Source organism: Macrotis lagotis, chromosome 1 (assembly GCF_037893015.1).
Source record: "Macrotis lagotis isolate mMagLag1 chromosome 1, bilby.v1.9.chrom.fasta, whole genome shotgun sequence".
NCBI lineage: Eukaryota > Metazoa > Chordata > Mammalia > Peramelemorphia > Peramelidae > Macrotis > Macrotis lagotis.
Window position 1 is genome coordinate 873,000,260 of NC_133658.1, and position 27,818 is coordinate 873,028,077.

General features: G+C 38.9%; 1 protein-coding gene across 5 annotated transcripts in view; it reads left to right on the forward strand.

Moving 5' to 3' along the window:
• Positions 1-27,818, forward strand: part of CAPZB (capping actin protein of muscle Z-line subunit beta) — a 152,821-nt gene that overhangs the window by 951 nt on the left and 124,052 nt on the right. Inside the window, exon 1 of one of the 5 annotated variants that reach the window (XM_074218262.1) lies at positions 1-26,275. The exons of the other annotated variants lie outside the window; for them this stretch is intronic. Within the exon in view, the coding sequence (XP_074074363.1) occupies positions 26,207-26,275 (69 nt within the window). The 5' untranslated portion in view covers positions 1-26,206. The remainder of the gene's footprint in view (positions 26,276-27,818) is intronic. 5 annotated transcript variants of the gene reach the window in all.

Consider the following 27,818-nt stretch of genomic DNA (forward strand, 5'->3'; position numbering starts at 1 on the left):
ACGGGATGATTATTTTTTTTGTCTGTAGTATACTCATTAAGGGTTGCTATGTGTGAAGTAGCATAGGAGTCATAGAATTGTTAAGTGGCTTGCCCAAGGCCTCACAGCCAGGTCATTATTAAGTGTCTGAGGTTGGATTTGAGCTCAGGTCCTCCTCTCTCCACTGCTCCACGTCGCCGCCCCAGAAGTTAGGATTCTAACTTAGTTTCTGTCTCTAAATCCAATATTAATTTGGTGAATTCTGATGTTGGATGAAAGGTTATCTCTTTTACTGTAGACATAAATTTATACAGACTTGGAAGGGCTTTTAGTGATCTAGGCCATCCATCTTTAAAGCTGAAGTGAGTCTTCTGCCATTCCTAACATCGAGCTTCTACTTAACTGATTTTCTTGCTATTTCCTGAGGCAGTCCATCCCCTTTCAGTCAGCAGAAATCAGTGTTAGCAGAATTTGCCTTCCTGCTAATAGTTTAGTTCTGCCTCCCAGGGCCAAACAGCAAGTTTCTTCATCCTAATAAAACCATCTTCATTTTCTGGAGAGCTCTTTAAACGTTAAAACTTGACAGTTAGACTTGTGAAGAAAGTTTGTAGGGTTCTTTGAAATTTCCTTCAAATAAAACACCTAGTAGTCTTTGCCATTTACTCACAGAAGACAGTGATCGTCAATCCATGTCTTGAGAGTTTGCTGTTTGTCTTCCTTTTCCCCAAATGATTGACTGACTGATTTAGTAGGATTTCCCAATTCCCAGCCCTCACCCCCTCATGCCCTCTGGTAGCTTTGATAACTTTTCTGTTCTGAAGCTGATTTCAAGAAGAAATCCAATCTAGAAGAGCAGTGATAGGGAGAGAAGCCTGATGTGTGAGAGGATCCAAACCCAGTCATTGTTAACGTTATGAGGCCCAGAAAAGTCCAGGGATGTCTGCACCCCAGAGTTCAGCCCAGGTATCCAGTCTTCTTGTTCAGTGGGTGCAGTGATGCTGGTCACACATCTAGAACTGGCCCATTGTTTTAGATACTATTGTCAGGATATAGGTTTAGGAACCTTGAGTTTACACTCACCCCTTAAGATAGGAAGTCACTGCCTATCTGTTATGCCTAATTCATTTGAGTTCCTGAAGCCATTTATTTCCAGGTCTAGACTGCAAGAATCAGGCAAATACTTGACTAATACCACTGGATCCAGTTAAACCAGTTTTCAGAGTTGGGAAAAGGGAGACTTGGTGATGTTAATCTAAGTCACTTAAAAAATGAATTTGAAGTGATTGTGTTTGTCTCCTGGACATGAAGCAGTTGGAGCCTTGAGCTGCGATACCCTACTTCAGCCAACAGCAGCCAGACCCAGAGCATGATCCATCCCTGGATGTCAGTGTAAAATGTGGGGGCTGGATTATAAACTCTGGATTTGGTGAATGTGTTTAGCAGAACAGTCATTTGTCATTTCTGAAGGGGAAGAAAGCTTTCTTAGCACCTTGATATTTCAGCAAACTCAGATTTTGTTGGTTAGATCCCTCTACCCTCTGATCTGGCATTCTCCAGAAACACCTTGTTGGCAGCCCTCTTAGGATGAGTTTCTCTTCCACCTAGAGTAGATTGAACTTTGAGAGACAGATGCTCCCAACCTTCTTAGTATGCTAATTCCTATGTTAGGCCTCAGGGCCTACAGGTTCCTTAGCCTCCACCAAAATGGGGCATTTGAAGAGTGGGCTGAGAGAACACCAGAGTTTGACTTTCTTTCCTTACCTGTAAAATGAAAGGCTTAAAGTGGATGCCTCTTTTCAACTTAGGATTTTAAGACTTTGACATGATTTTGTCATTTTTATTTTGTGCTAGTAAATTTTCTTTCCTTGATAATTCTCTCCTAATGAAATTAGTTTTCATTCCTTAGGGTGTATACACCCTCAGGGCAGTGGGTGGAGGCAGTCTGGGATCTGTGTAGACAAATTAAGTACTAGAGAAAAGCTGTGAATAATTGGCTCACTGGAGAGAGTCCATGCAAGACCCAGCTGCAAGTTACAGGCTCATAGATTTGGAGCTGCAGGAGACAGTGGAGGGCTTCTTGTCTAATCTTGAGGAAAATAGGCCAAGTAAGGGTCAAGAGGCTGGAGTCCCACGGATCAGGCATGGGTGAGGAACCTAGGCTGGGTTTGTTTCCAACTTGATTCTTGGACTCCAAATTCAGGGAGCATCCCATTACATCAGTCTCTTCTGAGAATTGTCAGTTGCCCCTTGACAGGAGTGTTTTGACAGGAAGAATTGAATTGTACGATGGTTGCAAGTGTTAATATTGAAAAGTATATACAGATGTGGTGTTCTAGGCTTTTTGGTTTGTATAATGGGGCATACTTCAGCTGCCGCTCTGTATACATGCAGGTAGACTGACCTCCTTCCCCTGTGGCCTATTTTTAGTGTGGACTTGTTTGATATCCTTGCTCTCTGGGCCAGGGAGGTACCTAATGAATGCTTGGAGCAGCAACCTGTGGAGGTAGGACTGATTGACTTTCACCTTCCTGCCAAGGGTGCATTCCTTGGCAAAGTCACTTAAACTTTCTGAGTCTCTCTGTCTGTATCTCAGTTATTTTGGAGGCAGAAATGAGAGGATGCATGTGTAGAAGGAATTTAACTAATTGTCAAGTTCTTTGGGTCTTATCACCCAAAGAGTGAATAGATGACCAGATTTGGGGAGGGGCTTCAAGATACTTCAGTCAGGCAGGGAATATTTATTAAATGCTTTCTGTGTACCACCCCCTGTGTCAAGGGACTTGGTGAAAGGGCTTGAGATATGAAGCCATTTCTATAATACTTAAATGTTTCCAAGCATTTTGTGTGTATACATGTGTATGTGTGTGTATATATATGTGTGTGTGTGTGTATTATTTCACGTGATCATACAAACAACCTGTGAGATAGATATTCCTATCTTCTCTTTTATTAAGGAGGAAATAGCCTCTGAGAAGTTAAGTGAAGTTGGTTTTGTGCAGGTCTCTACAACCACTGAATGTAAGAAGTGAGGTGTAAGCCTAGGTTGGTCTGAATCTAAACACTAAACTGTAGCCCATGATGGCTCTGTGACCTCTGGGCAAGGCTAGACTAAGATTCTCCAAGGGCATGGGCTCTTCCTGCTTGGGGTAGCCTGGCTCAGACTAATGTTACATTCCTCCCACTGTTTTCTAGCTGGTGGTGGCACCGAAGGGCATGAGGGGAGAACATAGCAGCTGTCCTTTGTGACCTCTTCCACAAAGGTCATATGGATTCCATTCAAATGCCTCTGACTTCTCATTTAGTAACTTGTAGAATGGTAGCCTATATGAACTGAGATTAGTTTTCACAATCCTCAACTGTTTTACAGATAAAATTCATCATCTCCTTATTCCCCAAGTGGCCCAGAGAATACCACTTATTTTCAGGTTAAGGCTTAAGTGACAATGAACAAATAGGACTTGATACTTAACAATCCTTTGCCCAAACCATATTATCACATTCTTCTTTTGGAATAAAGTTAACATCCTTTGCAGTTTAAGATCAGCTGTGAAGCTATTTTTTTTAAGGTTTTTGCAAGGCAAATGGGGTTAAGTGGCTTGCCCAAGGCCACATAGTTTAGGTAATTATTAAGTGTCTGAGACCATATTTGAACCCAGGTACTCCTGACTCCAGGGCTGGTGCTTTATCCACTATGCCATCTAGCCGCCCCTGAAGCTATTTTCTTAAAAATATTCTTGGCTAAATTCTTTAATGATGTTTTTATAAGATACTTCAGTGTTGCTGGCTAAATTATATTTATGAAAGGAAATATTTTTAATGAAAAGATATGGAGTGACATGGAAATTGGAATCTCTAACGTGTGTATGATCAGTCATCACTTTGAAAATGGTACTTTAAAAAGCTGAGATAGGATGAGAGAGATTAGCAAATGGGGTCCCATTAGGATTAATAATAGCTTAATGATGCCAATCTACTCATTGGTACTTTTAAGTTTACTATATGTCTTTTCTCATTTAAATCCTGCGAGTTGTGCTGTAAGAGGATAGGTAGTGTTATGAGTATAGTTGTCCCATCCACATTGAGACTTTTCCCATCTTGGTTTTGATGTGTTGTGGGTTGGTAGAAGTTAAATGGGAATTTTTTTTTTAGCAGTTTTCTGGAAGCAGCAGATGACTAAAAAATTTAGAAATTCAGAATGCATAAAATATACGTAAAATATTACATAATTTCAATATATTTTATCTTTTAACATCATAATAATTCAAACATCTTCTCTGGTATGAAGGGAGGGTCAAAAAATTTTACATAGGTTTTCCAGATTGTGGGAATGCCATGCCTCTAATCTCTCCGATGTGGAAGGGATAATTACAGTATTTTATTAGTCTGTATTCAAGGTTATCCCCCATATGTTATAAACCCCAAATGATAGCCCTTTGAAGGAAAATAGATATACTGAATAAAGGCAATGAGGCTACATTCAAATTTTAATCAAGCCAATTTGGGGTAATAGTATACAAGGATAAAACTATTTTTGATGGAGATACTAAGGCATGGTATGGTTATTTTTGAGACCCAAAATCATTGCTAGAGTCATGTCTTGAACTCATGTCTTTATGACTCCAAAGTCCAAGATCCTTTGTTATAAGTAACATCATCTAGTATTATATGACATATAATACCATACTTTTGACATTTTCTTGAGATTAGAGTCCCTTTTCTTAGTATTGTATGGTAGAATCATTCACAAAAAAACTAATCATCTGGAAGACTTATAACATAATCTGCCCACATGTGAGATAGACAATATTTGGGGGAACCCCCACCCAATCTCCCTAGCAAGTTATGTACAGTTTAGTGGATGGGGGCTTTTTTGCATACAATTTTAACTTAGAAACAAGAGGGGGACACTGTTAACTTTGTATTCACCAAAAGGTCTCATTTTAGGGTGCCTTGAGTACTGCAGAACCATCCCTGGTATCTCTCTCTTTGGAGGGAATCAGGGTTCCAGATCACACAGCTGTTAAATGTCAAGTGTCTGAAATCTGATTTGAACTCAGATCCTCCCAACTCTGGGTCAGGACTGTGCTCTAGCCACTGCACAGCCTAGATGCTCCACCAGGTTTTGGAGGTCTGCTGCTTTAATTTCAGTGGTGATTAGTCTCTTTCACATCATCCATGCCAAACTGACTCCTACTTTCTGGGAAAAGTGTGGGGGAGTCCCCTCCTCTGTCCTGTACCCCGAGCATTGACCTCAGCCCTCTGGCTTCTGGATTGCTCTTAAAATGCAGTGATGCATCTGTCCTCCCCAGAAGACCCTCTTCTTTACAGCTCTGTAGGGAAAGCCAGGAACTCTGAGGTTTTGAAAACTTGCAAGTGGGGGAACAGGGAGGGCCTGGCGGTCTGGATCAGAATTGGTCTCATTTGTTCTGCTATGTGTTGCTAGGAAATCTGATTCCCGGGTGCTCTGGCACATTGATGGCAGGAATCATGTGATGTCAGGTCAGAGGTTAGAAAATACTCTTATTTCTGGAAGTTGAAATGAGTCCAAAGGCAACTTGAGTGAACCACATTTAATGTGTGCAGGGAGTGGTCTGCATGTGGAATACCTGTTACATCTTACCTTTTAAGTAGCTTTTTAGTCTAACTAGTCAAAGATACCAGATCAAATTAGATAAGAAAAAAATCTTCTTTCTAAGCCTTCTATAAAGCAAATAGAGAACTCTTCCTTTGAATAGAGGAAGTTGACTTTTTTTGAGATGCTGTAAACTGTGTTAGCCATCCTATCCAGCATTTCAACATAGACCTTAAAACTGTTCAATGGTCTCTCTTTATCCTGTGAAGGGTAAAGGTTGTTATAACAACATAAAAATAGAAAGGAAAAAAAAAACCTTGTTATTTTCTCTTGTAACTTGCCCAGGGTGGCAGCTAAAAAGATTCAGGGGAAAGGATTCCTTGGTTTCTGAGATTCCTTCCAGCTATCAATCTGTGATCAGAATTGGGGTCTGTGGGACCAGGGGCCTAGGTACGTCTCTTCTTTTTGACCAGCATACCAGATTCTAGAATCTTGAGAAGTTATCTTCCTTCCTCATCCTTTTTTCAAGACCTTGGATATAGATTGTGTTGGGTATGGGGACACTTTGCCTTGACCTTGGGTGTTTTGCCAGCTCTTCCCTGAGGGTTTCCTCTCTCTCTCTCCCTAACTCAGCAGGAAACCTCATTAGATTTAAAACCTGTAAAACAAGTACTGGTTTGTAAGTGAATAAGGAATCTGGGGGAAGAGCATTTTTTGATACATGTTATAATAAAATTCATTCTTCCAGAAAGCAGCTAAATTTTTGCATATCTGTGGAATAGGAGGACTATCCTGATAAAGAAGTGGTATGGAACAGGGAAAACAGACCTGGCCTTGAGATGAGAAGGAGGATTGGTTGGCCTGGAGAGCCAACTCCAACTGACTTTCCAACTCTGATTGTAGAGTGGATTCTCCATTTAACCATTGGAAATCTCAGTTGCTCATCTGTAAAAGCTGGGAGGGGTAGACCTGGCTTAGGAAGTCTCAGAGGTTCATTTTCATTTTGTCTCAGTTTCTTCAATTATAAAATGGGAATGATAATAATAGTATCTCCCTCTTAGTGTTATTTTGAGGATATTTAGAAAGTGTTTAGCAAATCTAAAAACACTATATAAATGTCATCACTGTTATTATATTTAAATAGTTGTGTGAATTTGAGCAAATAATATTGACCTTCTTTTCCTTTGTGTTGGTAGTGGGAAACTAATGACCCTTAGCATTCCTCTCAGATGAAGGAAGCATTCTGGTTTCTCCTCTAGATGAAACATTTTGCATTCTCCTCTCCTAGTTCTAATATTCTGCATTACAGAATTTCAGAGGTGGAAGGGACATCTAATCTAATCCCAAAAGAATCCTCTCCACATCATATCCTACAAGTGGCCAGTCCACCACTGTTCAAAGTCCTCCAGTGAGGCGGAAATCTCGACCCCCTTTGGTGGTCTAATGGAATGTAGGTTGTGGACTGCTAAGAATTTTTTTTTAATGGAAGGAAATGCTAAATTTCATTTGGAAGTTAATGAAAATAAAAATGGAATTTCTTTCCTATTTAAGTGCAACTGAAATTTCCTTACCTCTTGAAATCTATTGATCTGTGGATCCCAGGTTAAAATTCCCTTGTTCTGGCCTAGAGGCACCCTCTTCCACTTTTGAAGTCAAATCTAAATGTGCATCTTTGTGGATTTTTTAAGTTCGGCCCTCTGCAGCAAAGTAAAATAAATCTAATCACTGTTCACTGAACTAGCCACCTTAACCAAAGCTGTTGCTTTGGTATTTATATCATCATCTTTTCTTCAGAATAAATGTCCCTCTTCTGTTCACATATCTTCTTACAACTGGAGCTTAAAGCCCTACTGTGAATGTTCTTCAGTTGCTCATTGGCTTTCCTAGTTTGTGATGTACAGATTTGAGCAGGACACTTTGAATATGGGCTGAGTGGGGCAGACAGAAGCTGGTTATCATCTCCTTAATTCATCCCAATACTGAAACTGTACTAAAGTTGCCATTTTGAACATTATGTGTTTGAATGTTCTTCCTGACTCTGATATTATCTAATACTCCAGGACTCTATCTAGTAGCATAATTGGCCACCCTCAGAGTCAAACTGCCTGAACTGGACACTGGAGGGTCACTTTGATGTATATAGAGGGGCAGGGCTTTGCTCTGTTAATATGCCTTTTTTTTTTTTAGTTTTTTTTGCAAGGCAAACAGGGTTAAGTGGCTTGCCCAAGGCCACACAGCTAGGTAATTATTAAGTGTCTGAGACCGGATTTGAACCCAGGTACTCCTGCCTCCAGGGCTGGTGATTTATCCACTACGCCACTTAGCTGCCCAATATGACATTTTTATAAACATTTTTCAGCTATTTGATTAAGCTCTGAGAATCTTAGTGGCAGTTTGTGCTCAGCTGTTGACTGTGTACCATGAAATGTCCTCTTCCTTGGTTTCCATTTCCCTGGGTGATGCTGGAGGCAGGTTTTTTGGAGTTTTGCTGTTTCTCCCTCTGGTATAGCAGAGTGAAGTGTGAAGCAGCCGCAGGAAGAGCTGCAAAGCTCTGGTTGTATCTCTGGTTACAGGAGAGGCAGAGAACAGGTCTGCAAGATATTGCAGGTTTGTTTTATGCAAGGGAGTAGAATGTCACATTGGGAGAAAGAAAAAGAGAGTTGGGAGAAATTTGATAGAAAGAATTGGATCCTCTTTATTTTCTTGAAACCATGTAAATCAACGCAAGTCAATGGAAAGAAATTAAATGGGGTCAAATGTTGGTTGGGTCTGTGTTGCTGAAATGGTAAAGCTATCATGTTGGTACTTTTTTCTGTTAATCTTCCAATGAAGGCTTCCAAAGAAGCCTCCTGGCCCATTGGTTGGAATGATATATTTGAAATTAGGAAAGACCTAGGTTCTGGCCCTGTCTTTGCCACAAGGGCTTGTGGTGAGATCATTCCATCACTTCTCTTGAGGTGTTTACTTCTGTGGTGGAGGGAATTCTCTTTCTGTATTTAGCCATTTCAGTATTTCTGTGATTGGTTACAAGTTGTACCTCTGGACCTGACCATTCATTTCTTAGACATTCTTTTTTAGGCTGTTGGTCAGAAGAGCTGAGTGGATCTGCTATTAGGAAGTTGCTCCACCCATGTGCATCTCTTGTTTCCTCTTCTCTCAATAAGGTCAATAACTCTGGGTATGAGTGTACTTTCATTATCTTCTTAAGATCATAGAATTTTTGATTCTTGCCACGAAAGGCTTAGCACCATCAAATGGTTCACTAGTAGGAACGGATATGGTTTTCACCAGTGGTAATGACTCAAAGAAGATGCCTTGCCACTGTACTCTCAGGACTATTAGACCTGAAGATTTTTTATGAAAAAGAACTTATCTACTTCTGCAGCCCAAAGCTGATTTTCTTTGCAAAGTTGGCTACTTCCTGGTTTTGCTTGGGCAGTGACTCAGGAAAGAATCCAGTTCTTTATTTAAAAAAGAAACCTGACTTTTCATATGATAATTTTGCATGTTAATGTCTTTATGGTTCTTTCTATTAAGATTGGAGGTGGCAAGAGCCAAGAGATGTGTGAAACCTTTACCTTGCCTACCCTAATGGTTTGGATCTGTTGGAAAGTCTGGGTGTCTGAATGACTTTATCAAGGAGATTTCAGTCCTAAGGACAACTTGCAAACAGTGGCTTAAAGTGAACCTTCAGTAAATGAGTAGGGGCCCTTCAAAATGGGGGCCAGATGTGTTCTCCAAAGTTGCCTGGATTAGAACCAAGAAGGTACTTTAGAGATCATCTGGTTAACTTGGACCCTGTGGGATTTTTTGGTGGGGAGGGGGTATGTTTTGATAACTATTACATTACATAATTATTTCCTTTGTAATTCAATGTATTTTATTTGTTTAGAATTATGATTCTCAAGAGAAAAGAGTCCATGGGATCCAATGTCCACCACATTACCGAAGGACACAAAAATATTTAAGAACACCTGATCTATAGATGCTCTTGTCTTCAGGTGTGGGAGGTTCTGTCTAGGTCTCAGTCTAGGTTCTTTAAAGAATTTTTAAGTTTATTTTGATGTGTTTTGTTTTACTGTTACCTTTATTTCTATGTGCTCATTCCCCTCCCTAACCAAATGAGCCATCCTCAATACAAATATTAAAACTTTAAAAAAGTTAAGCAAATTGATGGACATGCCCATTTCATCAGTGCAGCAATCAGGGACAATTTTGGGCTATCTGCAATGGAGAATACCATCTGTATCCAGAGAAAGAACCGTGGAGCCTGAACAAAGTTCAAGGACTATTCCCTTTAATTTAGAAAAAAAAACTGATATCTTATTGTCTGATCTTATTATCTCTTATACTTTATGTTTCTTCTTTAAGGATATGATTTCTCTCTCATCACATTCAATTTAGATCAATGTATACCATGGAAACAATGTAAAGACTGACAAATTGCTTTCTGGGGGGCGGGGAGAGAAGTAAGATTGGGGGGAAATTGTAAAACTCCAAATAAAATCTTTAATTAAAAAGTTAAGCAAAACCAATCAACAATACATCCGCTTTGTGTGACAATCAGATCCAAAACCCGTGCTGTACTTTGCAAGGGAGGGAGGTGCATGTTTTCAATTCTCCTCCAAGACCAAACTTTCTTATTCTTATTAGTATTTTTAAATTCTGTTCATTTATACTGTTGTGAATTGTTTTAATCATTTTACCAGTTTTACTGTGCATCAGTTCATGTGTTCCATGTTTCTCTGTTTTTTTTTTCATATTCATGTTTTTTATAGTACAATAATCTATCACCACATTCACCTGCCACAACTTGTTACTCTAATTGATGGGCATGAACTTTGTTTCTAGTTCTTTTTGGCACATAGAGTGGAGCTTTCCTTTCCGTTTTTACCTTTTTGGTTTATATTCCTAATGGAATCTCTGACCTAAAAGTATACAGATATTTTACATACTTTTTTAAAAAGCAAAATTCAGCCCAAGTTGTTGGGCTTATAAAATTCACTGAATAATTTGTTCAGAGACTACTGCTCCATTAAGGTACTGAGTTAGATCCTATCAGACTCAGATATAAGTAACACATTAACTCTTAAGATGTTTTTTGGTCTTGGGGGGTAGGGAGAAGCAAGTCAGAAAAGGGAAAAGATTTTGGAGAGCAGAAAAAGAATCAGAGAAGGAGGTAGAGTTGGAATTGGACTTTAAAGAGATGGCTGGAAGAGTGTAGTTAAAGGCAGAGAGGCAAGAAAGCCCAGGGGATGTGTTCTGATATGGAGGAAGGACTCCATTTTAGTTAGAGCATTGATATATAGTGGATATAGAAGAGGAATTTCATCAAGTGGGGAGGGAAGGAGCAGTGCAAGTGGAGCCAGTTGGAAAACACTAGATATTTGAAGGAGAGGACCAGAGGAGATGAGAAAGGAGAAGAGTCCTATTGACTTAAAGGCAGATTTGTTATTCATTTATAAATTCAACAAGCTTTTATTATGTGCCTATTATATAAAGGAGATAGTTATATGAAATATAAAGAAAGCCTCCAGTCTCAAGAGTTCTTGAGTGGAAAGATGATAATAATAATAATAATAAAAGTAATAATGATAATAGTCCATGTTGAAGAGAATGATGCCAACCAATTGAATGATGACATGACTTGCACATTATGGTTATTATCCTGGGGGGGGTATTTTGTGCAAAGACATCCTTCTCACTCACCTTTTCTAGAACCATTTCACCCTAAGGCTAGATTTAATAGGAAAACAGGACAAATGGTGATAGTCTGGATACTAAGGAGTTGATTTTTCCTCCCATATCAACAAGGCACCTTGCTGTTCAACACCAGGCAAAGTACCAGTATGTGATAATACCTGGTGACAAAATAGTGACACACACACACACACACATACATATCAGCGATGTTTCAGCAATGCCAGGCTGCCCCAACATGGTTAATCCAAACTGTCAAGGTCCAGATCAGTACTGCCTTTCCTCTCAATCCTTTGACCATATTTCCCCCCAAATCCCAAAGACTTAGTTTTCCAGAAGCTACTTACAGGTCATAGGAATAATACCTCCATATCACTAGTTGACATTGTTTATGGTTGGAATGCCACAGTATCTGATCATCTTCAGATCTCTGACTGATGACTATAACATGCAAAATTACAATGGACATTTTATTAGAAAATTATAAAGCTATTTTTGAGATCACATGAGGGGAAGTGATTACTGTCTTTATAGTGTAAATGGCTTGGGGGTGGGGATTGTATTTGAATTTGATTATAAAAAAGATGAGTAGGAATTCAGTAGCTAAATAATGAAGGGAAAGAGGTACCAGGCATGGGGAATGATATAAGCAAAGGTACAGTGTTAGAACCCAGGGCTTATGGGGGAAATAGAGAATTTTATAATTTGCTAGAGCATAGAATGTCTGGGATGGAAATAATATTAGATGAGGTTGGAAAAAAGAATGATTGAAAAAACATTATTAGACATTTGTTTAATTGTATGCAGTCAGGTATGTTCAGCCAAGTCACACTGCCCCTATCTTTAAGAAGCTTACATTCTTTTAGAAGACAAAAGTCTAAGGGAGGGGTGACCAAAGAAGGATATTTTAGAAAGGGAGGTCAGAGAGGAAACAGTGATTGGAATCAGAGGGCTAATGACTGACTTGTATTTTCCAGCAATGTAGTTGATTACTTTTCTCAGAGCTAGAGTTGGAAAAGTCATATGAAAGGTGTGGTGGGTTTGATACCAACAAAGGTCATCAATTGCATCCCAGAGTATTGAGTCATTAGGATGGAACTTGGAACCAAGGTTAAAACACAGGCTTGCATGGTAGCCAGGGATTGGGGCAGCTTTAGTGTATGGAGGACCTCATGGGTGGGCAGCGAACTCAGAACTTTCCTCATTGGACAGTAGGGACTTTTTTTTGGTGTGTTGTTTTACAGGAGAGTGGGGTTAAATGATTTGCCCAAGGTCATAGAGCTAAGTATTAGGTGAGGCAGGATTTGAACTCAGGTTCCTCCTGATTCCAGGGCTGGTGTTCTTGTCTGCTGCACCATCTAGCCATCCCTTCAGTGTAGGGACTTTTTTGAAGATTTTTGAGCAGAAGAATGATATTTGTGAGCTCAGTGCATAAGATAAGTCGTTCTACCGTGTGGTAATGACAGATTAGGGAGGAGGGACAGTAATGGAAGGAAGACTTATGCGTATTAGTCCAGGTGGGAGGTAATGAGATTTTGACTATAAAAATTGCTGAGAGAGAAGGTAGCGATGATTCAGACATTTGTTTGCTCATTGTGGATGAAGACTGAAGTGAAAGAGGAGGAAGAAACAAGTTTCAAAATTCTGTAATTTGAAAAGACCTCAAAGAAGGTATAATCTAATTCATGTGCTGCATATAGAGAAGTTAAAATAAATTTGTGTGTGTGTGTGTATGTATCCCTATTGCCTCTAGGATATAGTGCTTGTCTTTTTGATTGATCAGAGCTAAAGAGAAGAAAGGCTTACCTTAGTAGGGGTCCTTGACACTTTGAAGCCTGTGGACCCTTTCTCAGAAAAATGTTTTTAAATGCATAAAACAAGAAAGGTTCCAAAGGGAATCAAAGGTTAGGGGAAATGAAGATAGTATTTTTTTCCCCCAACTAAATTCATTTGCTCTCTCAAAAATATTATTTATATAACCATGACCCCCTTGGGTGAAGAATGCTTGGTATAGAGAATTTGAAAACATAATGACTGGAGCTGGGAATTGGAAATTCCCTAAGAACAGAGGGAAGGAAATGATGCTGTTGAGGTGAGAATTGATAGAATGATAGAGTGTGAGGGGTGGTGAGATCAGTGTCTCTGGGGTGGTTTTGCTGTGGACTTTTCTAGGTCCAGGACTAGGTTAGCTTCCAGCCTCCTTGTTCTAGAATAAAAAATGCTTGGAAACCATGGGTTCTGACCAATGAAAATATTACCAATGTAATTCAAGTTCCTTGTCCCAGAATTTTCATCTAGTGTTCACAGTTCTTTAACAACACTAACTTTAGCATTACAGGAAGTTAAACAACTTCCTTCAAAGATTGTACTGACTGCTTGATTTTGCTATATGTTTGTATTTCCCATCTGGGATTGTCTTATTTTACCTTCTATAAAAGAATTCGTTGGAATTTTTTCTCTTCTGCATATTGATAGACTGATTTTTTTTTTTTTCTTTTTGGGTTTTGCTAGGCAATGGGGTTAAGTGGCTTGCCCGAGGCCACATAGCTAGGTAATTTTTAAGTGTCTGAGACTGGGTTTGAACCCAGGTACTCCTGACTCCAGGGCCGGTGCTTTATCCACTGTGCCACCTAACTGCCCCAGTAGACTGATATTTCTGAGACAGATGAAATCCTGGATGAAGAAAGTTGAGAAGCTTAATGGAAATTTTTTTTCCCCTAAAGTCTCAACTTTAGAAGCTTTTATTTTGATTCACAAACTATGATTGATGTATATTATTTAGAAACTATTTCCTGAAATTTCAAAGAAATGGTTGCTGTGGTATCTTAGGAATGGCCCTCCTGTCATGAGACTAATTGGTGGTATGGAGACTTTTAAATAAAGGAATTGGCTATTGAGTTTTGTTACCTTTTGCTGAAGAGCTCGAAGTTTGTATTAGACTTGAATCTTAATCAGAAGGCTTGTGAGACAGTAGAGAAGACTAGTTATAATCTTAGCATTTTCCAATAGGAGGGGTCTTGGAACTGAAAATGTCAGAACTGGGAGGGCCCTTAAACCACAGGATGTCAGGGAGGACCCTTAGAACACAGGATGATAGAGTCGGGAGGGGTGTTAGAGGTCATCTCATCCAGTTGCCTCGTTTTAGAGCTGGAAGAGACTTGAGATTCTCGAGGAAACTGTCAGGATTTGTGACAGCTGGAACTTGACTCTGTGGCATACTGATTTCTCCAGGTCATATATTTAGACCAAAATAAAAGCCCCAGGTAATTGGAGGAAAATTTGGAAAAACCTATTGAATTTGTTATAGCAGGATTTATACACTAATTAAATCACAATTAAAAAATTGTTGCCCAAAGATTAAATGGAAAAATAGGAAAATACGAATGTAGAACAACCAGCTCCATGTTTAGAGAACAATAAAGAAGAGCAGCAGTGAAGACAGAAAATCTCAGGTACCATCTCGATGCTTCTTCTATTTCATTATCTTGTCCTGCTTAACAATCCATCTTTGAACATGTATTCTTGAATTTTCTAATAAAAATGGCATCTTGAAAGATCTCTACAAACACATCCATTCACTCCTTTCTCCATTAACGAAAGAACTTGGCCTTCTTTGCTCTGCAAAGAACAGTACTCACTGTACTTGGGAAACCCCAGCAGCTGTCCTCCTGCCAGAGTCGGAACTGTGTGTTTGCTTGTTGGCACTGATGTGCTAGCAGTGGAAATTGCTTTCTTTCAAAGACTGAGTGACTAGTGAATAAGACCAGGGAACCATGATCTGTGCAAAAGATGGTAGTAGGGACCCTATTCTGAGAGCTAGGCCTTTAGTTTTGAGAAAAAGCCTTCAAGGATTTCCTCAGCTATATAAAGACAACAGTTAATCTTGTTTAGCTGAGAGGGTTTTGATTTTTGTTCTAAGCATCAAGTATTATTTTGATTGTAGAATGTTAGGAAGAAAGATTAAACATAGAAAGTCAGCCCTGGAAAGGATCCTTAAAATTTTAAACATTATGGAAGCAGTGTTTAAAGGACTATGGATTTTGGGGTCAAAAAAACATAGCTAGCCACTTAACAAGTTATTTGACCTTGAGCAAGACAGTTCAAGAAGCTATCTGTTCCCCTCATCTGAAATATGGCAGTAATACAATTTGTACTACTTATCTCATAAGGGTTATGGAGGAAAGGAGGAAAACTTTATGTGCCATGTAAATAACTCTTAGGAAGAGCTTTAGGAGATAGTATGTTAAAGCGTGGAACATTAGGTCAGAGAGACTTTAAGTCCTTACCCAATAGTTTCCAACTTTTTTTTTTTTGCAAGGCAAAGGGGGTTAAGTGGCTTGCCCAAGGCCACGCAGCTAGGTAATTATTAAGTGTCTGAGGCCAGATTTGAACTCAGGTCTTCCTGACTCCAGGGCTGGTGCTCTATCTGCTGTGCCACCTAGCCACCCCTGTTTCCAACTTTTTAAATTGAGAGCATCTTTTCTTAATGTAAAAAATTTCATACTTCCTTATGATAGTTTCTTGATTAATATGTTGAGAAAATGATAAACACCTAGTATGAATTCATTTGTGCTTTTTAAATGATTTTATATCCTAATATTTGTAGCACCATTTATAGACATTTGAAAAATAGCAATTCACATATGTGAGACCTCAGTCTTAAAGGGGTATGTTTACTTATTTTTATGAATTTGTCCATCTATTGTGGTTCTTCCCCTATGATCCTTCCTGCCCCTGGTTTTACAGTTGGATTTTATAGTTGAAGAAACTCGGGCTTTTAAGGTAGCGTCTGCTTGTCTGTGCTTAAACTAGGCCTTTAACCCAGGCTTCCTAAGACCCAGTCTAAGTAACTCATGCATTTTTCAGCCTTTTTTTGGTTCACTTCTGAAAAGGTGTTTATGGCAAAACAAGAGGAGTGGGGTGGATGCTATGTGTGTGCAAATTCCTTTGGTTTAGTTCTTATTTGTCATCCTAGAAGTTTCCTCTTGGAGACTTTTCTGTTCCTTTTCCTTTTATTTACCTTAAAGAAGTTTAGTTGGCAATTCAGCATGTTCTCCTTTCTGCACTATTGATTCTCAAGGTACACATATCATTTAGATTCTGCTTGTTGGGGCAAAAAATCCGATGGAAAATTAATTTTTTCATTTCCTCAAGAAGCCTTCTTCAAGGAATGGCTTCCATAGACCATAGATTTTTTCTTCCTCTAGGATTTTTGTGAGTCTTAGTGATCTGGTACAAGTTGCCCAAGAACTGAGTCTCCATTTCCCCTTTGTAAAATGAAGGGATTGCTCTAAGTGATCCATATGGGCTCTTCTAGCTTGAAATCTCTTGTAAAATGAGGATAACATTTCTGATAAATGCATTTAGAGTAAGCCATGTTTATTGAGATGGCAGAAAAATACTTTGGGACTTGTGGAGAATTCTAAAGCAATCTTTTATTTTTTCTTTTCTTTTTTTTTTTTAAAGGAAAAAGAGATGACTATAGTCCCATTGCTCCCACTCAAGGGTCAGGCCTGTGACATCTTACCTAATAATTCATTCTACATTGATGGTATCCTGAGCTCCTGATTATTATGGGTTTGTAGAATTTTAAAACTGGAAGGAACTTCAGTACTAGAAGGATTTTACAGATGTGGAAACTGAGGCCATACAGAGTTAGTGACAGAGCTAATTCTTATTGTCAATCTAGGATTTTTTCCATCAATTTTTTTAAATGTACAAGAAAAAAGTATACATTCAACAAGAATATACAGGCATGAATTATTAAAAAGTATATAAGAGCAATTCTAGATTGTATAATTGTTTAAAAACTTTTAATTGATAAAAAAAACATAGGATTCCTTCATTTCCAATATTTTTTTCATAGTCATGGATCATAGCTTGAGAGACTTCAGAGGTCACCTCATTCAGGTTTCTTATTTTGCCAATGCATAGTTTGAGGCTCATGGAAGTTGATTAAGGGATTTATTTGTATATAATTTGTCATATAATTTAAATGTGAAAGGTAAAATTTGAACCCAGATCCTTTTACTTTTTGACTTAATCCTTTTTCTATTAGACTGAGTCTTGTCATTGCTCTAGAAATATCTTTGTATTATTACTAAGAAATATTTTAATACGTACCCCTACTTGGGATCTTCTCAAATTTGCCTCCATACTTCATTATTTATGCTTTCATTTATTTATTTGTTTGTTTATTAGTTTTTTGCAAGGCAAATGGGGTTAAGTGGCTTGCCAAAGGCCACACAGCTAGGTAATTATTAAGTGTCTGAGGCCAGATTTGAACTCAGGTACTCCTGACTCCAGGGCCAGTGCTCTATCTACCTCGCCACCTAACTGCCCCACCTCCATACTTTATTAAAAGCCATAGACCATTTTACCTATGCAGCTTAATTTCCCATTCTCCCTAAAAGATATTTTTTCCTCTCAATTAGACCAGTCTCAACACTGCCATGTTAAATATGCCTCTTTATACCTTATGCCTTAGTTCCTCTTTTTCTGTGGAATATTATGATCTAGTGATTGATTGATCAGTATTGATCAACTTGGGCTGATAGTCACAAATAGCAAGTTCAGATCCAGTTTTGGTTTTGATTCAGTCAGGAATCTTGAATCATAGTGAGGGAGCCTGTGCACCTGGGGGTTGAGTCCTCCAAGTGTTTACTTTAAATTCTCTTTTCTAGTCATAGGTCTCCCAAGCACATCATTCTTCTTTTCAGTGTGGCAGTTTTTTCATATGTAATTATAATAGCTCACATTTTCTGTAGCACTTTAAAATTTCCAGAGATATTTTTCTGCCTGTTCTGTGAGCTAGTTCAAGCTGCAGAAATCATCTGAGCTGGAAGGAGCCTTAGAGTTCATAACTACTTAACTACCTCCAGCTACCCAGAGAAAGGAAAGTGAATCTCAAAGGTGAATTGATTGTCCCAGTCCCAGTTAGCTGCTCTTGGAATCCAAGGCCTAAAGTAAAAAGAATGAAGCAGGGAGAAGACTATCTGTGCCCATCCTCCAAGCCAAATACCATAGAATGCTACAGAGAAAGGAGAAAGAACAGTGAGAAACCCAGAAGTACATAGGAAATATAGTCCAAGAAGAAGCTCTTAGTAAAACCCATGACCTTAGGTGCCTGTCATTATACCTTCCCCAGAGTTTAGACAACAGAGAAGAGGAACAAAGACTCCTAATTGGAAGGAAGCAGATTTGAGCTCCGAGGTAGTGTGGAGGATGGGTGGGATGAAGTCTTTGACTGTCCTGTGACTCTGGAAGGGAGGGCATGTCTGGCTCCAAAGAACTAGGAAAAGCAAAAGGGGTAAGAGGGAGATGAAACTTGCCAACTACCTTTAGAGTATTTTCTTCTTTTTTAAATCATGACCAGCTTAGATTTTAAGAAGAATGTCAGATAACAGTAGGATTGTTCATGTTCTAAATGAGCTGAATGAGGGAAAGTAGGAACCATAAAAATGTGCTGTTGTGGTGGTAGTCATTATCTTTCTTCTTTTTTTTAATTTTATTTATTTAAGGCAATGGAGTTAAGAGTGGTGACTTGTCCAAAGTCACACAGCTAGGCAATTATTAAGTATTTTGAGGCTGCATTTGAACTCAGGTCCTCCTGATTCCAGGGCCAATGCTCTATCCACTGTGCCACCTAGCTGCCCCGATCATTGTCTGTCAAGCTGTCTTGGGAGAAAAAGAAGAGGGACTTTGAGGCAGATCGGACAATAATATTGAACACAGAGTTTTCCAACTTTTGTTTGGTTCCAGTATTCTCCACCTACGAGAATGAACTTTGCACTGGAAATGAGGGAACAAAAATGACTAATGGGGTGGGTAATAACCAAGATAAGGAGTGAGATAGCTGAGGGCATCTGTAACTACCTGTGAGAAATTTGTTCCCTAAACCAAATGAATTACATTCTTTGATCTTGAAAGAGCTGAAAGAAATGGTTCTGAGCCCTTTTCAGTGATCTTTGAAAGATCTTGGAAAATATAGAAGGACCACAAGATTGAAGAAGTTGTCCTGATATTTGAAGATGAGATAAGAATAGTATCTATAAATCCTAGGTCAGAAAGCTTGACTTGGATTTCTTGCAGCATTCTAGACTACATATAAGGAATTGGTTGTTGTAGTTTGAGAAAGGCAAATAGTGATTACCCAGGGCCAGCTTGGCTTCTTGACTTTGGTCATGCCAGTTAGCCTCCTTGCCTTTTTGGAAAAAGATAATTAAAGTAGTAGTTGAAGGGAAGATGATGAATAGAATTCTCCTAGACTTGATCTAAGTTTGTGATAAGTGCTTTAGATAATGATGTAGTCAGATAGATTAGAACTGGTAACGAAGACCTAAAAAAACCAAGAAAAATAACATAAGTAAAAAATGCATAATTCCATTTGTATTCATATTTTTGTTCTGTTCTGTGCTGTTTAACATTTCTATCAGTGACTTGATGAAGGTATCCTCGGGTGGCCCAAAGGGATAGACTGGAGCATTGGCACAATTGCTAATTTAATTAGATGTGAAGTTTTGAATTTGGGATACAAAAAATCAGCTTCAGGTATAAAATTGGGAATACATGATCAGGTCTCAATTCTGGAAAAAGATCCTAGGGGGGTTTTGATGAATTTTATATTCAAGATTAGTCAACATTGTGATAAGGCAGCCAAAAAACCTGATCTTATATTCTTAGAAGCATTTAGAGAAAGGCATAACATTTAGGTCTGGGCAGGGGGTTCCTTTTTATTCCATCCTTGTCATATCTCATTTGGAGGGATAGTCAAAAATTTAGCACTTCTGGTGTGAGGGTTTGCTAAGCCCCCTTTCAGGACTGCTCATCTTTCTTTGTTCATCTCTAGCTGGCTCTCCTCTGTGGTTCCAAGACTCAGTAAAATGAGTAGTGGCCATATCCTGTAACCTGTCTCAGCAGATTGGGCAAAACAGATTGAGGGTAACTTACAGGCCTCCAACCTGGGAGTTAGGGAATGTTCACGCTAAGCAGTGAAGACTTTCCCTGGCAAAATGGGTAAATGAGAACAATTTTTTTTTCTGTGAAAGCAACTGAAGCAGGTGATGTGGAACTTTTAAGAGCCTGGTCAGTCATACATTGAAGACATCAAGGCCTTCCACTGCAGACACATTTTTTTTTTTAAGGAAAAAGATAAAAACAATCATGAAACCAATATCAATGTGTCAAAATAATCTGAGAATATATGCAGTGTTGCTATTTGCAGGCCTCCCACCTCTGCAAAACGCTGACAGAAAAAGGGGGGAAAGGGAGGAAGATGACAATGACTTTAGCCATAGGATATGTCCTCACATTGGCTGGAGAACTTTGTATTTTGATCAGAAAATTGGTTGTTCACAAGGTGCTCCTGTGATGCTTCATAAATGCTTTGAATGAATAACTTTGGGAAAGTTTTTACCATTACTATTTTACCATTAACTGGGAAGTGCTTTTCTCCTTATCCTAAAGTAGCACCGTTGCCCACTCTCAAACAAGATAATGAAAGGTTGAGTAGCAATAAGGATTCTTAAGCTGTTGTTTTTCCCTAGGGATTCCAGTCTTAGGACTGTGGGGAAGTTAGGGGTAGACAGCTAGTTCTTGCAGATCTCTGCAACCTGGTAGGGCAGATGTATTCACTTCAGAGATGCTATTATAGAAGCAGATGTTAGGAAGCTTCATGAGGTACTTTATCAATTCAAATTAGGGTTTAAACCCAAATAGTTAAATTAACATTTCCCTGTGAGTTGGGAGACTTTGTTGGATGTTTGGAACTTGGCCCCTCAGTCCTGAAAGCAAATCAAAATTAAATGGGAAGAACATTTGACTATAGTTTAGTGTGGGTTGGAATTCAAACAGTTGTTCCCCAAGAAGAAAGATCTTAACTTCCTTCTCTGCAGCCAGGCTGATAAGCATTTATTTGAGACCTTTAGACCAGAATGCTTTTAGGGTGGAACTGCTTATCAGAACTTTTTAGTTTGCTTCTGCAAGACTAACTTTATTGTATAGTGCCAGGGACTGTTTGCTACAAAGCTGTTGATGCTTTGGCAGTAACAAGCAAGACCCTTTCTCAGAAGAAGCCAGTTGTGTTGGGACTTGGTGATCTGAGAGACTGTGACTTAATTCTCATATCTCTTTCATAGGAACTTAGTATGATGTTAACCTGATGGTTGTTTGATATTCTGCTGGGCCAATGGTTGGTGGCCCTCTGCTAATAAAATCCTAGAAAGCTGGAAGAACCTGTAGAGCTTGGATCTTCAGAGCTGGGAGAATCAACAGAGAAAGCGGTATGGAGCTGGGAGAAACTTGTGAACATGGAATGTCAAAATGGGAGAGACCCTTAGAAAACAGTGTCAGGCAGAAAAGTATAGAAAGACCAGAAGGAAACAGATAATTAGGACAACTTTGAAAGTTACATCCTGCTTTTTATTATAATATACTTAAAAGGAAAAGCTTGCTGTATGTTAGAAGTTTCCAGTTTAATATACAATCTTCCTTGTTCTATTCTACAATGAAAATGCTACAGCTTTTAATTTTTAAATGCAGAATAAAAAAGAAAAAGTGTCATAGTGAAAAGACATAAATTAGAGACAGAAGGACCCTTACAGGTTATCTAATACAGTAGTATCAAACTTAAGATAGAATGACCTGTGAAATCTTTCATAAGGGTTATGTATTGATTTAGAAAAACCACATTAATGTTATCCATATTTTATTGTATTTTTATTTTGTTAAATATCTTCCAGTTATCTTTTAATCTAGTTTAGGCTGTACTCAGGAGTGTTGTAGGCCATATTCTCTGTGTTTGACATATCTAATCTAGTTCAAACTTTATTTTGCAAATAAGAAAACTGAGGTTAGAGGGGTTAAGTGATTGACAGATCCAAGATTTAGAATCCAAGTTCTCTGAATTCAAATTCTTTGTGTTTCACAGTATAGTTCTGTGACTATGGTCAGGGTTGACCCTATGCCATTCTATCCCCAATTTCCGTGTTTTGTACATGTGGTCCCCCGTGTTGGGAATGTTCATTCTTCTTGCCTCTTGCCTTTCTAGTTATCCTGGGTGCCAGCTCTAATGATTTCTAGTGATTTTAAATTGCCTTAAAGGTTAGACATAGTATTTTTTTTAGCCTTTTTTTTTTTTTTTTGCAAGGCAATGGAGTTAAGTGGCTTGCCCAAGGCCACACAACTAGGTAATTATTAAGTGTCTGAGGCCCGATTTGAACTCAGATACTCCTGACTCCAGGGCTGGTGCTCTATCCACTGCGCCACCTAGCCGCCTCTTAGATCCAAATTTTTAAATCGTTTTTATAGTTCGTCTTTGCAAGTTGGTCAACTTTGAGTTTGACTTAAAATGTATTTTTCTGAACAGGTAAGGGTTTTAATCATGCATTCATAACCTAGCCACATTAATTTTTTTGATGTGCCAAACTAGTGGCTATGCAGAGGGAAGGGGGGGGAAAGGAATATAAGCAATTAGAGAGCTCTTGTGTAGACCTATGCTATACTAGCATATTTGGATATTTATTTTTAATTTGAACCTCAAAACAACCCTGGAAGGCAGGTGCTGTTACTCTCTCCATTTTACAACTGAGGAAACTGAGGCAGACAATGGTCAATGACTTGCTTGGGATCACACAGAACTTCCTGCCTCCAGGTGCTTTTTTCCATTGTCGCATTCCCAACTGACCTTGGACTCTGATGTGATGTCCTTGAAGAAGATCAGGACATTGGTCAGGGAGGGGATGCCATGACAAGCAAGTGAATTGGATTAGGGGGGGGGTGTTGTGCTAAGTCATCAGCCTCACTTTCTTCTCCAGAGCCATCTGGGTCCAGTGGCCAGATATGAATCAAAATGATCGGAGATGACCCTGGATGTGAGGTAATCAGGGGTAAGTGACTTGTCCAGGGTCACACAGCTAGTCAGTCTTCAGTGTCAGGCTGGATTTTAACTCCCATTCTCCTGACTCCAAGACAGGTCTCTATCTACTGCAACCACCTAGCTGTTTCTTTGTACTAGGTAAGGTTTTAGGACCTTGGACTCTGAAGACTGGAGCTCAGGATACTTGTTATTGCCATGTGTTTGCTTATGGGCAAGGTGCTTAAGTTTTCTGAGGCTCATTTCCTTGATTCTAAAACGAGGTTAAAAATATCTACATTACCTCCCTCCCTTGGAACAATTTTAGGAAGAAAACTCCTTGTCAACTCTAAAGCCTTCTAGACTTCAGATGGTTGAGTAGAAGAAGGAGGAATTGAGGCTCAGAGAAGTTTAAGTAACTTGCCCAGAGTCATTTAAGTAGAAAGTGGCAGTGACAGAATTTGAACCCATGTCCTCTGGTAACAACTCCAGGCTCCTTTACCCTGAGCCAAGCTGCTATGACTGCCCATGGGTAGGAGGAATAAAAGGAACAATTTATTCTTTGCCATGTTCTTGTTCTTGTTAATTAGAGAATGAATTTCATAATTTAATAATGAAAAGGAAACCCTGCTTTATTTAATGGGATATTTAAGACTGAGCATTCACTCTCATGGGGTCCATTAATCTATAGAGGAGCTTTTTGGGAAACCCTAAATGATCTGTATTTGAGGGTTTTTGGTTTTTTTTTTTTTAAGGAAAATGATTAAAGAACTATTGTCTCACAGCCCTTTGTAACTGGAGGTTATGATTTAAGATTTTATTTATTTTGCGTTTTACAATTTTTTTCCCTAATCTTACTTCCCTCCCCCCACTCCCCACAGAAGGCAATTTGTCACTCTTTTACGTTGTTTCCATGGTATACATTGATCCAAACTGAGTGTGATGAGAGAGTAATCATCCTTAAAGAAGAAACATAAAGTAAAAGAGATAACAAGATCAGACAATAAGGTATTAGGTTTTTTCCTAAATTAAAGGTAATAGTCCTTGGTCTTTGTTCATACTCCACAGTTGTTTCTCTGGATCCAGATGGTATTCTCCATTGCAGATAGCCCCAAATTGTCCCTGATTGTTGCACTGATGGAATGAGTCCATCAAAGTTGATCATCACCCCCATGTTGTTAGGCTGAACGGTGTTTTTCTGGTTCTGCTCATCTCACTCAGCATCAGTTCATGCTAATCCCTCCAGGCTTTCCTGAATTCCCATCCTTCCTGGTTTTTAATAGAACAATAGTGTTCCATGACATACATATACCACAGTTTGCTAAGCCATTCCCCAGTTGAAGGACATTTACTTAATTTCCAATTCTTTGACACCACAAACAGGGCTGCTATGAATATTTTTGTACAAGTGATGTTTTTACCCTTTTTCCTCATCTCTTCAGGGTATAGACCCAGTAGTGGTATTGCTGGATCAAAGGGTATGCACATTTTTGTTGTCCTTTGGGTAGTTCCAAATTTTTTTTCCAGAGAAGTTGGATGAGTTTACAGCTCTACCAACAATGTAATAGTGTCCCAGATTTCCCACAACCCTTCCAATAATGATCATTGTCCTTTCTGGTCATATTGACCAGTCTGAAAGGTGTGAGGTGGTACCTCGGAGAAGCTTTAATTTGCATTTCTCTAATAACTAATGATTTAGAGCAATTTTTCATATGACTATGGATTGCTTTTATCTCCTGATCTGTAAATTGCCTTTGCATATCCTTTGACCATTTGTCAATTGGGGAATGGCTTTTTTTTTTTTTTAAATTTGACTCGGTTCTCTGTATATTTTAGAAATGAGTCCTTTGTCAGAAACATTAGTTGTAAAGATTGTTTCCCAGTTTACTACATTTCTTTTGATCTTGGTTACAGTGGTTTTATCTGTACAAAAGCTTTTTAATTTAATGTAATTGAAATCATCTAGTTTGTTTTTAGTGATGTTCTCCATCTCTTCCTTAGTCATAAACTGCTTCCTTTTCCATAGATCTGACAGGTAAACTAGTCCTTGATCTTCTAATTTGCTTATAATATTGTTTTTTTTGTCTAAATCTTGTATCCATTTGGATCTTGTCTTGGTATAGGGTGTTGTAAGGTGTTGTTCTAATCTAAGTTTCTTCCATACTAACTTTCTATTTTCCTAGTTTTTAATCTAAGAGAGAGTTTTTATCCCAATAACTGGACTCTTTGGGTTTATCAAACAGCAGATTACTATAATTGTTACCTGCTTTTCCACCTAGTCTGTTCCACTGGTCCACCACTCTGTTTCTTAGCCAGTACCAGACAGTTTTGATGACCGATGCCTTATAATAAAATTTTAGATCAGGTAGGACTAAATCCCCTTCTTTTGCACTTTTTTTTCATTAAATCCCTGGAAATTCTTGACTTTTTATTTCTCCATATGAATTTACTTACAGCTTTTTCTAACTCATTAAAGTAATTTTTTGTAATTTTGTTTGGTACGGCACTAAACAGGTAGTTTAGTTTTGGTAGAATTGTCATTTTTATTATATTAGCTCTACCTATCCATGAGCAGTTGATGTTTGCCCGGTTATTTAAATCTGATTTAATTTGTGTGAGAAGTGTTTTATGATTGTTTTCAAAGTTTCTGAGTCTGCCTTGGCAAATAGACTCCCAGGTATTTTATGTTGTGTAAGGTTACTTTGAATGGGATTTCTCTTTCTAGCTCTTCCTGCTGTATCTTGCTAGTCATATTATATAGAAAAGTTGAGAATTTATGAGGGTTCATTTTATATCCTGCAACTTTGCTAAAATTGCTAATTGTTTTCCAGTAGTTTTTTGGATGATTTCTTGGGATTCTCTAGGTATACCATCATGTCATCTGCAAAGAGTCGGAGTTTTGTCTCTTCCTTCCCAATTCTAATTCCTTCGATTTCTTTTTCTTCTCTAATTGCTGAAGCTAATATTTCTAATATGATATTGAATAGTAGTGGTGTATATCAAATATTTTAAATAATTTTAAGATTTCTTTTAATATCTTCAAAGGGTGAGTTTGAACTCTGGGTTTTTCTCTCTCTCTCTGCTTTGTGCAGGGAAGCAGGGCCATGACTCCTAGAGGAGAGCTGGGTGGAGAACGGCCTCTTGTCCAACTGAGGCCGCCTCTCTGGGAGCAGGTATCTCATTTATTCCTCACTACAACCTCTGCAGGTAGCCACTATTATTATCATCCCTGTTTTACAGGTAATGAAATTGATGTACATGTAGGTGAAGTCACTTTTTCAGGGTTACCCAGCTAATAAGTATTTGAGGTAGGTTTTGAACTCAGGTCTTCCTGACTCCAAGTCTAACTCTGTACCACCTAGAAGCCCCTACCCTGCTCGAGGTGGTGTTTAGGGTCCCAGGATAGCCTAGAAAAGTATCCTTGATGTTGACTCACTCTCCCACTAAGGACTCTGGGGTTGTGAGGGCTTTTTGTTGGTAGCTCCTGGGCCCCCGATCTGAGAATTTTTCCTCAGTGAACATGACAAAATGTCTGGTGAGAGAACTCTAGCCAATTCAGGTGGATACCTTCTCTGCCACTTAGAGCTGCCAAGAGTTCTGGACACTATCATCCTGCCCACTCAGGCTTCCTCAGCCTCCAGGATATGCCAGATGGGCCTCCTGCTGAGAGGTCATGAAGCATCTCTCATCTAGTCCAGTGGAGTTGAGTTTGGAATCTCCCTCTACCCTCTGGGCCCTTGGACTTCAGTTGTTTCCTATTGTCACATGGAAGGCTGAATTAGACATTCCCTTCCAGGGCTAAATCTCCTGGCCAAAGACCTTTACTCTTTCTTATAGAGTAGCCTTGGAGTTTGTCAGACCCAGAGGAGTAATCAGGACACAGAAAGATTCAGTGACTGGCCCAGGGTCACACAGCTGACTTCAGCACTCTTCCTGATCCACCATGTTTCCAATCCATATGCCTAATCTTTGCCCAACTATGACCTAAGAATTTGCCATTGGTTTGGGGAATGGTATTTTCTAGGACCCATCTGGCTAGGTGTCTGTGAGGCACATTGTCAGATTAGTACAAGATGATAGCTCCATAAAGAAGGCAGTCCCCTTTACCTCATTTTGAGAAAGTACATCTGGAAGGAGAGGAATTTTATTTTTTTAAGATTTAGATTTTTAGTTGAAATGGCAGAAGTTTTACAATTAAGTTGTCCTCTATCCCTTGTCTTCTTTTTCCTCACCATTGTACCTCTCTTCTGTCTGGACACTTCTTTTCATTGATTTTATAGGAGTTTAATTGAAAAGGTTGTTTCAGAGCATTAAGGGGGGAGACTGACAGTGTTGAAGGGGGTGCCATGGCTGAACTCTCAAAATTACATCTAATTATTTGATTTCACAGTTTGTGCAGGGCAACTAGGTAGAACAGAAGAAAGAGCACCTGGATCTGGAGTCAGGGTGCCCTGAAAAAATCTGGTCTCAGACACTTATTAGCTGTGTGGCTCTAGGCAAGTCACTTAACTCTGCTTCAGTTTCCTCATCTATAAAATGAGTTGAGCTGGGGAAGGAAATGGCAAACTTCTTGAGATCTTTGCCAGGAAAACCCAAATAGAGTCATGAAGGGTCAGGCACAACTGAAACACTGACCAACAGCAGTTTTTGATTCTTTTCTCCTCCATTGTACCTTGGTGATAACTTTTTTTTGATTGTCCACGTTTCATAGGTTAG